This window comes from Centropristis striata, chromosome 15, assembly GCF_030273125.1.
Source record: "Centropristis striata isolate RG_2023a ecotype Rhode Island chromosome 15, C.striata_1.0, whole genome shotgun sequence".
Taxonomy (NCBI): domain Eukaryota; kingdom Metazoa; phylum Chordata; class Actinopteri; order Perciformes; family Serranidae; genus Centropristis; species Centropristis striata.
The window spans coordinates 22990682-23006799 of NC_081531.1; the positions used below are offsets into that span (position 1 = coordinate 22990682).

A 16118-nucleotide genomic window follows, 5' to 3' on the forward strand; every position below is an offset into this window, starting at 1 on the left:
CACAAAATGACCAAATAAAAGACACAAAATGACTAAAAAAAGACACAAAGAGACACAAAATGACTAAAAAAGACACAAAATGATCAAAAAAAGACACAAATGAGTAAAAAAAGACTCAAAATGACCAAAAAAAGACGCAAAATGACAAAAAAAAGACACAAAATGACTAAAAAAGACACAAAATAACCAAAAAAGACACAAAATGACCAAATAGATCAAAATAACTAAAAATACACAACAAAAGACACACAATGACCCAAAGAAAGACACAAAATAACTAAAAAAGACACAACAAAAGACACAAAATGGCCAAAACACACACAAGATCACATTTATGTTGGTTTTTCTTTGTTTCTTTTTGGTTAAAAATGTTGATCCAGTAAGTCAGAATTTAAAAAACAATTATTATTAGGTCATATAGGTTGTGCTGGAAAAAAATACAAACCAACATGGCATTTAAACATTTTTTAAGTGGTGTATACAGGCATAATCAGGAAACAGTAAAACAGCATGAAGCCAGTCCAAACTAAAGCAAGACAAAATATTATAGATAAATGATTAAATAAATAATTAAATTAAATTATTATAAATAATAATTTAAATAGATACAAATAAGAATGATAAAAGCAATAAAATGACAACATTACATCCAAATAAGTAATTTTAACTCTCCTGTTATGTTGCGGGTCAAATTGAACCATTTCAATATTTAAAAATAAAATAAAAAATAGTTAAAAGTTTTTTTTCAGGATGAATCTTTTTCTGCCTGGCTTAATTAGTGTAATCATCATATAAAATGAAAATAGTTAATTTCACCATTCCAGTAATGGAGTTAATAATGAAATATAAACAATGTTTATTGGGATTATTTGGTTTCTGACACTTTTGGATAATTAAACATGCCCCGGTCAAATTGACCCACGAAAATGATTGTTGTTCCTGAGAAACGAACATAACAGGAGGGTTAAAAAAAGGTCACTGTTCCAAAGCTCAGAAGCCTTGAGGGCAAAATCATGGTCACCTTTAGATTACAACCCCGACACATTTCAGTGCCAATGGTTGTTGATCTGTGGTGGAAATAAATTAAAACTGGGGAGATGAAATTGTATGGATGGTATTGTCAATGACACAGATGTGACACAACAGACCTGATTAATATTTGACGAATAGTATTAGAAGAATAAAGAGTATAGGGTCTTCAATCCTGGTAAATATACTTGTTTCAATGCACTCCTTGTTTTAAGCAAATGCTGTGTGTATTTGTGTTTGTCCAGCAGTCAGAGAACATGTGTCAAACCCCCCATGCACATAGTCCTGCCCCCCAGCCTTTACAGATGGGCTGCTCCAGAGGTCATTAAACAGCGAGCGTGTACACAGCAGGCTGATATCTACAGTCTGTGTGCTCTGATCCAGGAACTCTTCACAGGTAACTCTCATCCTGCCTTTTCATTTTGAACTTAAATATAGTATGTCGACGAACGATACAGAAAGTCGTTCCTTCCAACTGCAATAAGACTTTATAACTCCTCTACCTCTGTCAGAGCCAACATTACTGAACTGCACTAAATCTACTGTCACTTTTTATGCACTGTGCACCTGTACAACAATCCACTCCAAATACTGGAACACAAACTTCATGTCATATGTCATATGGTATTAATCATTTTGATATTATATATCATATTTATACAATATTCTTGTCCTTTTGTACATTGTAGTTATTTACATATTCTTATACTCTTAGTATACTATATATTGTATGTATATCTTGTATAGTCAACTATTTATATGCATATATAATGCCGGTACAATATATCATATTATATCATATCTTGGATCTATCTATGTATATATATATATATATATACATATATAATGCAATGTTATTGTTATTATTACTACTACTATTATTATTTCATATACATATATACTGTTGCTGCCATACTATTATGACTATATACTGTGATATACTACTATTAATTTTATACTGGCCTTATTATTATTCATGTTATATATTATTTTATTTTATCATATTATTATTACTATTATTATTATATATTTTATACTGTACCGTTATTATATACATGTCTAGTCACAATAACATTATTACCATCATATCATCAGTATAATTATAATTGCTATCATCTTGCCACTGTACCTTACCTACCAACTGATCTTCTTTTTAACTTCTTAAGTGTCCTTGTTCTATTCTGTGTTTTTTCTATTATTGTTTTTATTTATTCTACTTCAGTATTTTATTCTGTTGTATTTTATTGTACTTAAATACCAGACTGCTGTGACAACCGAATTTCCCTTCGGGGACGAATAAAGCTATCTATCTATCTATCTATCTATCTATCTATCTATCTATCTATCTATCTATCTATCTATCTATCCATCTATCCATCCATCCATCCATCCATCCATCCATCCATCCATCCATGTCAGGGCATACGTTGTTGCCTTTCCTGTTGTAAAGAAATACAGTAAGTTCAATAGAAGAATGTCAGTCTTCAGTGTTTCCTACATTGTTTCAGAAAATGAACCATGGGGCACAGTGGACGTAGACCGGATCAAACAGATGATGGATGCAGGACAGACTCTGGCAGTAGACAGCAGCATTCCACTGCCTTACCAAAATGTGGTCCTGAAAGGCCTGCAGCAGCACCCAAAGGGCCGTACATGCACCCTGCAGAGCCTGTGCTACACTCTGAAACTGGACATCAAGGTGTGACGCAAAGCTTAATAACCAAAAGTGGATTTATAGTTATGCAGGAAAAGGACAAGTTCATACTTTTTAAAGACTTATCACAAAACAATACTGTCATGACCACATGTGCAGTCAAACAGTCATTAGCTTGTTCAAGGTGGGAATAGTGCACCTTTGTTTTGCCTCATTGTTTGGATAAAAGATTTGAAGGTGCAGGACAAAGGTGTTCCTCTTCTAAGCTGGTAGCAGGGGTGGTCTACTGATGTCCTGTTATAATGCATTAAGTTGGCAATTTACGATCCATCTTTGACCCTGTTTCCCTTTAGCAGTAACATGTGGTCTGAGTGATCTAAACACAAGTGGACAGCTCTAAATACAGGTGAGAACACTGATTTCAATGCGTCCTGACAGATGTCAAAAACCACATTCAGAGGTGGTTCAGGCCTCATGTGTCCACATTCCACATAGTAGTGAGAACGGGTATGTGAATCTTGTCCACATTAGGGTCCGCCTACTCAACTGTCGCCCCCTACCTGATTGCTCTGTGTATTTATGATGAATGAATTACTAGGTTTAATCTAAACACAAAACACATTTAAATATGCAAGATTACTGTGAAAAACTAACCTCATGCCTCTTCGGGGCTAAAATAAATAATTGAACTCCTTTACAGTTTAATCTCAGTTGAAGCCTGATTTCCACCGGGCGCGTTACAGCCGCGGAACGGCAGCGCCGCGGTCGCCGTTGCAAATAGCTGCCACTCTAAGTAATGAGAGCATCTCCACCGGGCGCGCTGCGGAACGTTACAGCAACGTCTCAGCAGCTGCTCTCCGCAAGCATTAGTAGTAGTAGTGGTAGGACTTTTCTCCGCGAGCGGCTGCGGAACCGCGTAAATTTCAACAGAGCAGATCGCACCAGACAGGAAGTCCGACTCAGAATAAACGTAAAACACTTCCGCCCCCTTTCAAAATTAAACACAATACACAGTTCATGCAGCCTAAAACTACTTCACATCAACAGTATGTTATGACCGGGGCACCAGATCAGCAATCAATCCGTTCCGCGGCTGTAACGGGCCCGGTGGAAATCCCCAGTTAGTTTAACGATCGACAGGATCAAGTCTTTTTTCGTTCTTTCAAAACAAAAGGGTCCGTTATCAAAACAGGCTTTTGCACAGTACTGTACATATATATATATAAACATTCATTTATTTATTTATTTATTTTACGCCTGTATGCATGCAGCGATAAAGGACACTCAGGACGTGAGTAAGGGAGGATCGGGTGGTTGCTCAGGGAGTGATGAGGAACTGTAAGTTGAACATATGTAAGTGCTCCTTGCAGACATTTCTCAAACTTTATTTTGTAGGCTAAGGAAGAGTTGTATCGCAACCGGACGATATACAGTTAAAAACAGCAACACATTTGGTGTTTCTCAAACGGAAATGATGTACATGTTAATTTACATACAGAGCGGGAAGTGGAATTGGATCACAAGTGGTCACTGAAGACGCATGTGGAGACACATGCTACTGCCAGGTGAGAACACACAGACTGTCCAGAGAGAGCTGTCCACTTGTGTTGGGATCACTCAGATGTTACTGCTAAATGGAAACATGGTCTTTTTGTGGGTTGGGTGTTACACAATTTCTCACTTAAAGTCAGTGCTGTTGTTAACAGTCAGACTGCCGACATGCATCAGAAACACCTAGTGGCATTATGCTGTCATTGTTTGGTTCAGTGTAAAAAGCAAAGCTGGCTTAAAAGCAGACCTTTGTTACACCAATGTTGCAGAAACTCTGTGCTAAAGTGCATTCTAAATTTCATCTAAAGTGGTTATGAGACTCCAAGAGTCTGAGCTGTCTTCCAAAATCTTTACAGTATGAAATTTACTTTTTGTATTTCCACAGACACTGTTTGCTTGCTGAGCCACAGCAGTTGGAGGGGGTTCAGAAAATGTTTATGAGTGAATAAAAACATGAAATACAGTTTCTATGGCAAATATAAGTTAAAGTAATTTTACCCCCCTTATCAATAATATTTTTGTAATACTTTTTATATAACTTCATGCACACGGCATTAGAGGCCTGCAATAAATATCAAAGATGAGTTTTCACTTAGTTTTGGCATGACTCAAAACATTTTCTGTCCTGCACTGTGATCCTGAGAAATGTCTGAAAGTTAGCTTTTACATGATACACTTGTTTGTATGTGTGTGTTGCAGAGGTCCTCCCTCGTGGAACAGACGAGTGGTGGGCTGAACCACACAGAACCAGGTCAGGAACCTGAGGTCCAGATCACAACACAGCGTACTACTGTGGAGGAATCAGATCAGAGCAATACTGAGAGCGATACAGAGTACAACACACTAACATGTACGGTTTCCATGTGTACTGAGAAAAGTTAAAGAACTACACAACTAATGGTTTGGAAGATGTAAAAGTGTGTTTACTTGTTGTGCTTCAGACACATAATTAATCACAAATTAATTATAAAATTCCTCTGTTTCCTTCAGTGGTCAGGCCAGGCATAATTAAGGCAGACGCAGTAGATGAAAGACAAGTCCACCTGGACAAACAGCAGTACAGAGTAGCAAGGCCAGAGCTGGGGAGAGAAAGAGATGAATCAATCCTTCATCCATCGTACCCTTACAAAGACCTGCTTCCTCTGCTTGGTGAGTTGGACTCGCTAAGTGATGAGGAAGAACCTGATCCAGAGTCAGACATAGACTTGGAGATAGCGGAGCAGCTGGAAGACCTGATGCTGTCCAAAATGGGAATGAATGAGCAGATCAGCACCATTACGGTCAACCTCAAAGTGTCCCAGGAGTTGCTGCATCAGGCCAACAGAAGCCTAGACACTGTGGAAAGACACACCCACAGAAGGGAGGACCAACTGGACTCGGTGACCTGGCTCAGAGAGGCTCCTCCCTTTACCCACATGGACTCCTCATGTCCATCATCCACCATCTCTAACTTCTCTATGTCCTCCACAAAGCTTCCAGGAGTTAATGCTGCTGTTGGACCACATTCAAAGCAGTACAGTCTTTTACCACTCATGGGAGATGATTGGAAAAAGAACCTGGAGGCCCAGCTTCTGAACAGAGATTGGGAGCTGCTGAGCCAAGAAGAGTTGGATTTATGGCTGAGTCACTTTCAGGTTGAACAGCAGCAGTATGAGGAGGGCCACTCAGTGGACGCTGATGACAGCACAGAGGAGCTAAGCCAGTACACATCAGCTCTGGACAGAAGCCTTCTCAACATCCTCTCTGGGAAGAAGCAGGAGGTAAATGGGTTTTCTCCACAAGACCGTTGTAGACTTTTACAGGTTTTTATAATTTGTGAGACATGTTTCTCTATATTGAACTGTAGAAAGTCTTTGGTGCCTTGACACAAAATGCATTTAGTGACCATAGCTTTCAAAATTAATTTTAAATAGACACACTATTTGTTGTTGATCACAACTGTTTGTTCTCACTGAGTTGCTGCCCCAAGCAAAGGAGTTCAGGTAAGAGTAAGCATGTGATTGGCTCCTCCAGACGTCCAGTTCACAAGAAGAAGCAGATGTTACAGTGGAGGTGTGCAGGCCAGCAGATAGTGGGAGTCTACTGCTAGATACTCACAATACCAGTAAGTCATTTATATTTACTGCCATTGAAGTGTGAGTATATAAAAGGTGTAAATGTTGAACTCAGTTTCTCTGTTCTTCTCCTCAGAATATGAGAGCTTTCCAGACAACTTTGAGAAAATGGACACTAATCCTGATGTCAGTGGAACACAGGATCAGTATACAACCAACACTGACATGTAAGGACATTGACATGGACCTATGTTCTTCATATTGAAAACCGCATTGAGGATGAATTTGATTGGATGACATTGCAAAGTGTTATGCGTGGGATCATTTTTTATAAAATAGCAAAAGCCTTCAGGCCACAGGTGGGTGTGTAACCTCCAGCCATTGACAACACACAGGATGTACAGCCAGCTACTTTTACATTTAAAGCATACAAGGCGTCCTTAAGGGTCTGTAAGATACCTTGCTCCTCTGCTGAAGGCTGTTGTGTCTGTTAATTTATTTATTTATTTATTGGATCTCCATTAACACCAGCACATTAGCATAGCTATTCTTCCTGGAGTCCAAACATTAAATCAAATTGTCCATTCTCCGAGATCATCGACAAAACAACAACAACAAACGTCAATACAGTCACAACACACATACAATCATAGACATGACACAACACTTGTATAGTACAATTAAGAGTCCATACACAACATACAAACACCATGACATTAGATACAAACAGATGCCAAAAAAAGTTAATGAAAGATAAATAAAGAAAAAGAAAAAGCAGTCCCACAGGATAGGAAGATTCTTTATACGAACACCCTTGTGCAACCCGTACAGTGTAGATACTGCAGCTGCAACATTAAGGGAAATTGTTTAGGCAAAAATGTATACCTCTCTTTGGAATCTATTAATTCGATATAAACCTTAAATCATGCTGTAACTTATTATTTAATCCTACTGCAGACGTTTCGGCTGAATATATTGTACAATAATTTGCATACATGACAGTTCTAGTTTTATCCAACACAAGTGGGAAATCGTTTACAAAAATAGGAAAATAATAAAAGCCCAAGGCAACTCCCTTGAGGAACCCCACAGTCAACATATTTAATATCAGACACACTGCCATTAAAGAAAAAACAGTTTGACTTCTGTTTGTCAAATCATCACAACAACTGCTTGAGTTTTCCTATTAATTAAATGGTCAATAACATCAAATGCAGCACTAAAATCAAGCAGAACGACATCCACTAATTTTCCATTGTCTATGTCCGAGCGCCATTCATTTGTCATATGTGTCAAGGCTGTGTCTGTTTGACCTTAACACACACACACATGTGGCAACAGCATAAAGCTCATAAAAACTTTATATAAAACGAAATTTGAATATATGTGTGGCAACATTGAGCAGGGTTGGGTGGAGGTGTGGGTGTGTTGATTTGTGCTTTGACTGTGGCAACCATGAAACACAGCTTTCTTCTCACAAATGCTGCTCCCTCTCTTCATTCATTGTCTTGCTCGCTCAACCACCACTGCTGTGGCACATGCTGCTGCTTACATTAACATCAACCTATACCTATAACCTATATATCAGTGTGTCTTTGTCTGTGTCTAGGCCTCAGTCAGACATGGTGGATATGCTGGCTGAACTCTCCAGCATCTCACACTCCCCAGCTCAGCCTCAGGAGAAACTCTACAGTATCAGGGCCAACGGACCAGCCCCACCCTGTAATAGTACCCCACGAAGCCCAGGTAAAACCACAATGTGCACTTTATGAACAATACCAAACTATTTTTCACATGATTTGGCTCAGGACCTTAAATGTTTACACAGTTCTCCCAAGTGTAAACCACCTACAGTAATAATCACAGGTACAAAATCCCCATTATGAAAACCAGGTTATGATCAGGACTGAAGTTGGTTAACAAATTCAATGAAAGTGATAATAGTATTTTTTAAAGCAGTTTTATGAAGGGGACATTCCTGTCCTCTATGGTAACAAGTGCTTTTCACAAGGAAAAAAGTACGTATGTAAACTAATTGAAAGGGTTAATAATTAGAATTGTAAAGAATAATGGAATATTTGGTAATATTTTTTAACCCTCTTGTGAGGGACCGAGTCAGTCAGCAATGAGGACAACAGGTAGTATATTCAAAAAAGGGGTCTTTATTTACTCAAAGTATAAAGCAACAACATTTAAAACAAAAGTAATAAAGAATTGGGCCCATAAAAGAGGTCAAACTAACAAAACTGTATAACGGTCAACTGAACAAACTAACAGAAGACAAACAGACCTTATGACTAAACACAACAGGGAAATTATATAGTGGGGGATCAGCCCATACCAAACACAAGAGGGGGTTTACAAACATTAAACACAAAAGACTACAGCTACTTTACCAACGAAGCAAATCAGGAGAATTAACTCACTTAAATAAACAATCTATACTAACCAAACAAAATTAATAATTGAAATTACTAATTGTCTAAAGAAAGTAAACAGTGAAGTACTAAATCCCCCTCCCCCCAAAATAAAACAAAACTTAACTATAAATTAGACATTACCGACATTTATGGCTGTGTGGCCATGGCTGTGGCCATCACACCTCTGGAGTCTCAAAGCTCCAAATCATGACTTCTTCATGACATCCAGACTAGAAAACAAAGCAGCGTGGAGCCCTACTGTAAATTTACCTCTAAAGTTCTGGCTGTAAACTCCATGAGGCCAGTTTCAGTTTGATGATGATATACCAAGTAAAACTGGAGACAAGCTCAAATATATTTTGTATAAAATTATAAAGCTGGATGTAACCCTCACGTTGTATTTGCGAGCTTTGTTCACATTTGCAACATTTGAAATTCTTTATTGAGCATGATAGTGTTTTGAAAGAAAAAAAAAAGACTCAAAATCACATTTTATGTTGGACAAAAGGACTAAAAAAGACACAAAATGACCAGAATTGTTACGCTTATGTTAAGGCTAGAGCACGAAGCTGGACCCACAATGCAGACACGGCAGATAGCAGTTTAAGTTCTTTAATGAAAAAAGGCTGAGAGGCAGGTGTGGAGCTGGGGTGCAAGGCTGGTAGGCTGGGCGAGGCTGGACGAAGCAGGAGGCAACAGCAAACTGGAGGGAACACACCACTGCACACAGAGAGCAGCAGGAAACACAACAAAAACAGAGCAAATCCTAACAGCTTAACACACAAGATACAAATAAAATGTCCCACTAGAATAAAAACCAGAGTTGGATGACAGGATCACACACAATCACAAGATCACATTTATGTTGGTTTTTCTTTGTTTCTTTTTGGTTCAAAATGTTGATCCAGTACGTCAGAATAAAAAATCAATTATTATTAGGTCATATAGGTGAGGTTGTGCTGGAAAAAAAAAATACCAAAATGGCATTTAAACATTTTTAAGTGGTGTATACAGGCAGGATGAGAAGGATTTTTTTTTTTAAACTAAATAGCCCAAGACTCCATAGAGTTAATGATCACAACTGAAGTTGGTCAAAGCTTTAACTCAGTGAAAGTGGAAACGTATTTAATGTTTCATTTTATGGCACTTCATTGACACAGACATTTTAGTCCAATAAGGATATCAGAGTAACTTTTTGAAAGTGAGGCACACAAGAGTTGATGAATCCGTTTACTGGTGAAAGGCGACAGTAACCTGGATACTTATGTGCGTGTAAAAGCACTGATAGACAATAAAAAAAATGTATTCCAGTAAAGGAGAGCATAAGGGTGATTCTCATGAACATGGTACAGCTCATAGCAAAAACATATTTTCTTTGACCCTTTTTTAAACCATGACATTTTTATCTGGATGCATTACAGTAATGAATTTGTGAATCAAAAATATGTTTAAAAATATAGAAAATATCATTTTAACACAAAACAATGAATTGTGCCTCATTATGGCTATATTGTTCATTCATATAAAAGTGAAATATATTTAGTTTAATAAATTATGTCCCGATAATCTTCACAGACATAACTTAGGCTCGCTTCATGAGAATCACCCATAAGTAACATAGGATGTGTCCCTGTTGCTCGTGTTGTGTTTTGACAGACGTATGCCGGCGAGTGATGACTGGTGTGATTGAGGACAATCTCCCAGACTCCCCTGTCTGCAGCCACCTCAACTCAGAGAGTTTCACCACACCTAGAGAAAGCTCAGTAAAGGTGTGGGTTTCTTTAGAGGACTCATGCAAAGCATTCTAATGGGGGAACAAAATGTTAACTTGTTGCCTTTTAATATACTCCAGATACAACATCTCAAACTGTGCACGTCCTTCATGAATATGTATTGTGTTCATCCAAGAAGATTAGTTATGACACCAAGACAAACAGTTCCTAAAGCAAACCTACAGTCATGGAAAAAAGGATCAGATCACCCTTGTTTTCTTTAGTTTATCCTTCATTTTAATACCAAAGGTACATTTGTTTGGACAAATATAATGATAACAACAAAAATTGTGTAGTGGAAATTACTACCTCAAATTGAGTGAGAAAGTGAATCAAAGATCAAGTCAAAGTTCCTTTTAGTTGTCTTTATTATCAGACATCAGAATACACTGCAAAAACCAACCGACAAAACTTACAAATAAATAACTAGAAGTAAGCAAATAAATGCTTGAAAGAAGTAAATTTATCTGCCAGTGCAGTAAGTAAATTTTTCTTTGTAAGAAAATACTTATTTTGAGCAATTGTGGCTTGAAAAGCAAGACTGTAGTAACATTAAAATAAGCCAGCAATAGTTGAAACTAGCACTTTTTTTCTCATTTCAGTATCTGTGGGTAGATACTGGTGGTAGAAAATGCTTTTGAAATAGCATTTAGACTACATGCAACTAAAACTCTCTATTGGAACCAACATTTTATGTAACAACTCACCATATTCAACAGCTGAATAGATTGAAAAGCTCACAATGTCAATCCCAAAAACAAGTCTTAACACAAGACTGAAATCCCTGTGAAGAGGTTATTCACTCATTTTTGTTACAAAAAGACACATGTTCTTAAAATAAGCACATAAAGCTAAGGTCAGTAGGTAAAATATACTCAAAACAAAATCATTAAGATACTATTACTAGATATAAGAAGAAAATACTTGGTAAGCTTCATGTTTTTTGCAGTGTAGGTACAGCAGAGGAGAGCTTTGTCCAATCTCAAAGGCTTTGGAAGAAAAGGGTCCTTCTCGAATCAAGCCTGAAGTCTCTCTGCCTTTTTCTGTCTGTGTCAGATCATTTAATTAAAATGTTCCATCCTACACCCAACGTATGGGCGCGGTTTATGGGAACGTGCATGCTGATAAGTCTACTTTATAACCTTAAGAGGAATTCAACTTATACTGTTTATATTCAAATTCCACAGCCTCTAATGAACAAATAACAAATCACAGATCCTACAGTACTTATTTCTGGTTTAAACCGACTGTTACCAGGTCAGACTGGGGCCTTTTACAAAAGAAGAATACATTAAAAGTAACATAAAATATACTACAATTGTTCATAAGAGTTTAATTAAAGCACTGATATCTAGCCATTTTCCATGGTTTTCTTAAAAAATATTTTGGTTATTATCAAGAAAACCATGTTAAATGTCTAGATATCAGCTCTTAAATTAAACTCTTATGAGCAATTTTGTTGTTATCATTATATTTGCCCAAACAAATGTACCTTTAATTGTACCAGACATTAAATGAGCAAGAAATTGAAGAAAAAGGGTGGTCTAATAATTTCTTCCATGACTGTATATGTGCTGTTACCTGTCAATTTTTCAGCATCCACCTTTCAAGGTAGACTCTAGCAGCAGTCCCCAGGGCTTCATCACAGCCAGCCAGGAGAAAGGCCTGCTGGACATTGGGTCTCTCAGCTTCACTGTCCACAGCTGCTGCACTGTGGAAGACTCACAGGAAGAGGAAGAGGGAGAGTGTGAACAGGAGCAGAATGAAGAGAGGCAGGAGGAAATGGATGGAACCAGTCAGAGTCAACCAAGGACATATGTGGAGGAAGAAGAGGGGGAGAGGACTGAAGAGGAGCCTGAGGACATGAATAAAGGATTAGAGATCAATGAGTGCACTAATGAAGGAGAAATGGTGGAAGAGGAGAAGGAGAGAGGAAAGCATGTTGGAGAAGATAGTGAGGAAGAAGAGCATGGCCAGTGTGAGCCACATAGAGGTGAGCTCCATCATGTCTCATCATATAGTACTGCTCTGCACCATTTAACCCTTTGATGCACAACATATTGACCCCCCTTTTAATGCACAACATGGGTCAAAAATTACCCACACTAATTTCCTTCATGTTATTTAATGCTGCACACATTTAATTTAATGTGTGTTTCTGCGAAAACATAAAATTAGGATGTATGATGATCAAAAACAAACTGATTGAGGAAAATCTGGAATACTGAATGATAAAAATATATTTTTTTGTAATATAGAACATAAAAACTCTGTCGGGTCACTTTAGACCCATGTTGTGCATCAAAGGGTTAAAGTTTAGAACAAAATCTAAAGTATCTTTATATAGTTGATACCCTCCACTTGTGACAAAGAGCATTGCATATCCTGTTCTCACAGAACAGACTGGAATCCAGAATGGTTGTGGTTGTGGTTATTTCACAGTAAAAGCCTCCACATAATTTACCAGTGTGTGTTAGCATTCGCAATAACTTCCTCCAGCTGTGATCTGACTGAGGGACCAAACAGTAAATATAGAGGCTGATGTCAATGAAATAAAATGACTGTACTATTATATTTTTTCTTGGCATATATTTGTTCACAGTGACCATGAAGTTGTTGTGTTGTACTCTTCTTTCTAAGGTTTGTCTGTGTATTGTCTTAGCATTTATAGTGTGTTGGTTTTACTGTTGTTTTTGTTGTTACTTGACTGTCTTTGTCTTGTTTTTTGTTAGTAATTTCTGTTTATATTGCATGTTAGGACCCCCTTGAAAATGAGATGTTTCATCTCAAGGGGTTTATCCCAGAGAATAAACTCTAAAAAGGGCCCTTCCCTACTCCCTACTTTCAGCACCCTTGCTTAGCCCATAAGAACCCATGGTGATATGCATGTAACAAACACTTTAAATATACTAGAATCTCCAATGTACAGCTTTATGCTTCACCTTAACTCATTGAGTCTCTAAGCAAGACTGTTTGACTGTGACAAGAAGTGACTTCAAAATGTGGCTGTGACTGGAAACAGAAATGTGAAAAAGTAGCTCATTTCAAAGTGTCCTGTATTGCATTTAACCTCTTTTGACCATATTTACTGAACAAATTAATATAAAACAAGTAATAAAAATATCGCTGTGACGTCACATCAGGCTTTTAACCTAAAAATTAAAAACCTGATGTGACGTATTTGTCACAAAAACAAAAATGGTAATAGGCCACTCAATTATCTGTCTGGGTTCTTATGGACTAGATTAGACTACTCATCTTCAAATTCATCTCTCAGCTACACATGTGTTTTATGACTGCATCTTAGACTATTGTGATGCTATTACAGTAACAAAATCTGCCCACGACAGACCGAGACATATAAAACCTGGCAAAGCAATCTGCTCCTGTGGTTGTTCCCAATGCAATAGGTGTCTCCAGGACAACATTTTGCCTTGATGACACACACACACACACACACACACAAATTATATATATATGAAACAATATGAGCCACACACTGTCTCGGCAGGTAATCACAATCCCTCTCACCACTGGATATATGCATAAATCTTTATACATTTGACTTTTTTTTTACAGATGTAGGGTCAGAAGTGGAGGAAGAAAATATTGATGACAAGAGGAAGGAAACAGGATTATCTAGCCGTGGAGAAACAGGAGACAACCCATTGGTTAAAATCGGTGAGCAAATTGACATGACAGCATACAAATACTCAACTATCTGGTCTTTAATATTGAATATTGATTAAGGACTACGTAAGGTCTGGACCCAAATTGCAAGACTCAAAAGGCAGGTATCAGTACAACCACAGTCTTTTATTGATGATGAACACATTATATAGATCCATTACACACAGAATGAAACATTTCATGTCTTCATTTACTTAATTTCTTCTAATTATAATGATTATGGCTTACATTTAATGAAGACCTAAAATTTAATGTCTCAAAAAAATTTAATATTACAAAAGAGTAATTTTAAAAAGTGTTTAATATGGAAATGTTGGTCTCTGAAAACTGTGTCCATCTATAGTCGTGTTTCCACTAGAGGGGGAAGTGTCCACCGGGAAAGTCTCAGGCCACACCCTCTCTAAAGTCTGTTCACTCTGCGTGTCTCCACTACAAGTTAGCCCCCAGAGGGATTTAGAGACTCGGAGGTGATGTATGGTTTTCACTGTCTCTAACTGTGCACAACGTCAGCAGTTGAAAGCAGCATGGCTAATTATGCGTCTCCACTGATCATAAACATAGTGATTGTGAATTAACCAGCATCGCTAACTGTGCAGTGTGCAGAGTGTCTGGTGCTTGTTGTAAACAAACAGAGATCGCTAAGTGAACACCTCCTGCAGCAGCAGCACATACACACTTTCCTGCTACAGAGCTAACTGTAGCTAACTGCCACTAACGGAGGCTCTTAAGCCTCCGGCTCATTAGCGGCTCGTTAAGTAGAGTAAGAAGGAGTCGCTGGATTAGTCTCCAGTCGCTTTCTTGAAAAATCGTCGCTAAGGGGGTCTGAAAAGTAGCTAAATATAGCAACAAAGTCACTAAGTTGGAAACACTGCTTTGCCGGCTTTTACAAATGGCGTGTGTTGTCGTTGTGTTGAGTACGTGGGCGGCCGTAGGGTTGGTGGTTCGATCCCTGACCATGGCAGCCTACATGTCAAAGTATCCTTGAGCAAGATACTGAACCCCAAATTGCTCCTGATGCTGCGTTCATCGGTGTGTGAATGAATTCCCAATGGTGGCAGGTGGCACCATTTAGGGTGATCTATCCAATCAGTAACCAGGCTGTTTTCAGGGGAGAAAAAAGACCCTGCTCTTCTACAGGGACTAAAAAAGTCCTGACAAAAGCCGGCTCCGGATTGCTCGTATTCAAAGTAGGGGCGTTTCACCGAGTGAGACCCGCCTCATTCCAGGTATTGCCCGGTAGTGGAAACAGCCCTTGTATGGTTCAATACTCGGTTGGAGTATGGAAATGGACTTTTCCATCATATTCTGATGTATTGAGACGATCCTGTAAACCAGACAGGGGAGGAGACATAGGAGGATCAGACAAACAGAAAGACAACAACAACCAAAAGGGGAAGGAGGAGCTGCTGGGCACAGATCATGACAGAAGTGTGTACATTATTTGGTTGGGAGTGTTTACTGACAATTACAATACTAAATGTCTTGGATTAATTATCCCTTACCCCCCCTATCCCACACAGTGACTGTCGATGAGCAGAAAGAGCTCAGAGTGTCTCCAGAATCTAAGCAAAGTCACAGTTTATTGGAGGACACCAACAGGTATGTTTATGTTTGTGCCTTTTTAGTCTCAATCATGTCAATCTAACTTTGAAAACACAAAATTCCATGATTAGTCAGACTCTAACACCTGAGGCTGAGCCATGCACTGCAAAAAGCCACCTCACAAAAACAAGAAAAAAAAAGTATAAAAATAGCAAAATTAATTTCCAATGGAACAAGAAAATTTGGCTTGTCAAGACTTCCGGGCGCATTAATGTGCTGCCCACTGCTCCTTCACTTGTGTGTAAAAAAGGATGGGTTAAATGCAGAGGTTGAATTTCCCCATTGTGGGATTAATAAAGTAATCTTCTTCTTCTTCTTCTTCTTCTTCTTCTTCCCAAAACAAGTA

At 38.2% G+C, this 16118-nt stretch overlaps 1 protein-coding gene across 5 annotated transcripts in view; it reads left to right on the forward strand.

Moving 5' to 3' along the window:
* LOC131986392 (inactive serine/threonine-protein kinase TEX14-like) overlaps positions 1 to 16118 on the forward strand; it is a 60777-nt gene that overhangs the window by 40957 nt on the left and 3702 nt on the right. For 4 of the 5 annotated variants that reach the window (XM_059351315.1, XM_059351318.1, XM_059351319.1 and 1 more), the window contains 11 exons: positions 1275 to 1426; positions 2538 to 2728; positions 4934 to 5084; positions 5225 to 5994; positions 6248 to 6338; positions 6425 to 6515; positions 7898 to 8034; positions 10365 to 10477; positions 12077 to 12473; positions 14060 to 14161; positions 15691 to 15769. In XM_059351315.1, the coding sequence (XP_059207298.1) occupies positions 1275 to 1426; positions 2538 to 2728; positions 4934 to 5084; positions 5225 to 5994; positions 6248 to 6338; positions 6425 to 6515; positions 7898 to 8034; positions 10365 to 10477; positions 12077 to 12473; positions 14060 to 14161; positions 15691 to 15769 (2274 nt within the window). The remainder of the gene's footprint in view (positions 1 to 1274; positions 1427 to 2537; positions 2729 to 4933; positions 5085 to 5224; positions 5995 to 6247; positions 6339 to 6424; positions 6516 to 7897; positions 8035 to 10364; positions 10478 to 12076; positions 12474 to 14059; positions 14162 to 15690; positions 15770 to 16118) is intronic. The other variant, XM_059351317.1, reaches the window with a different exon arrangement.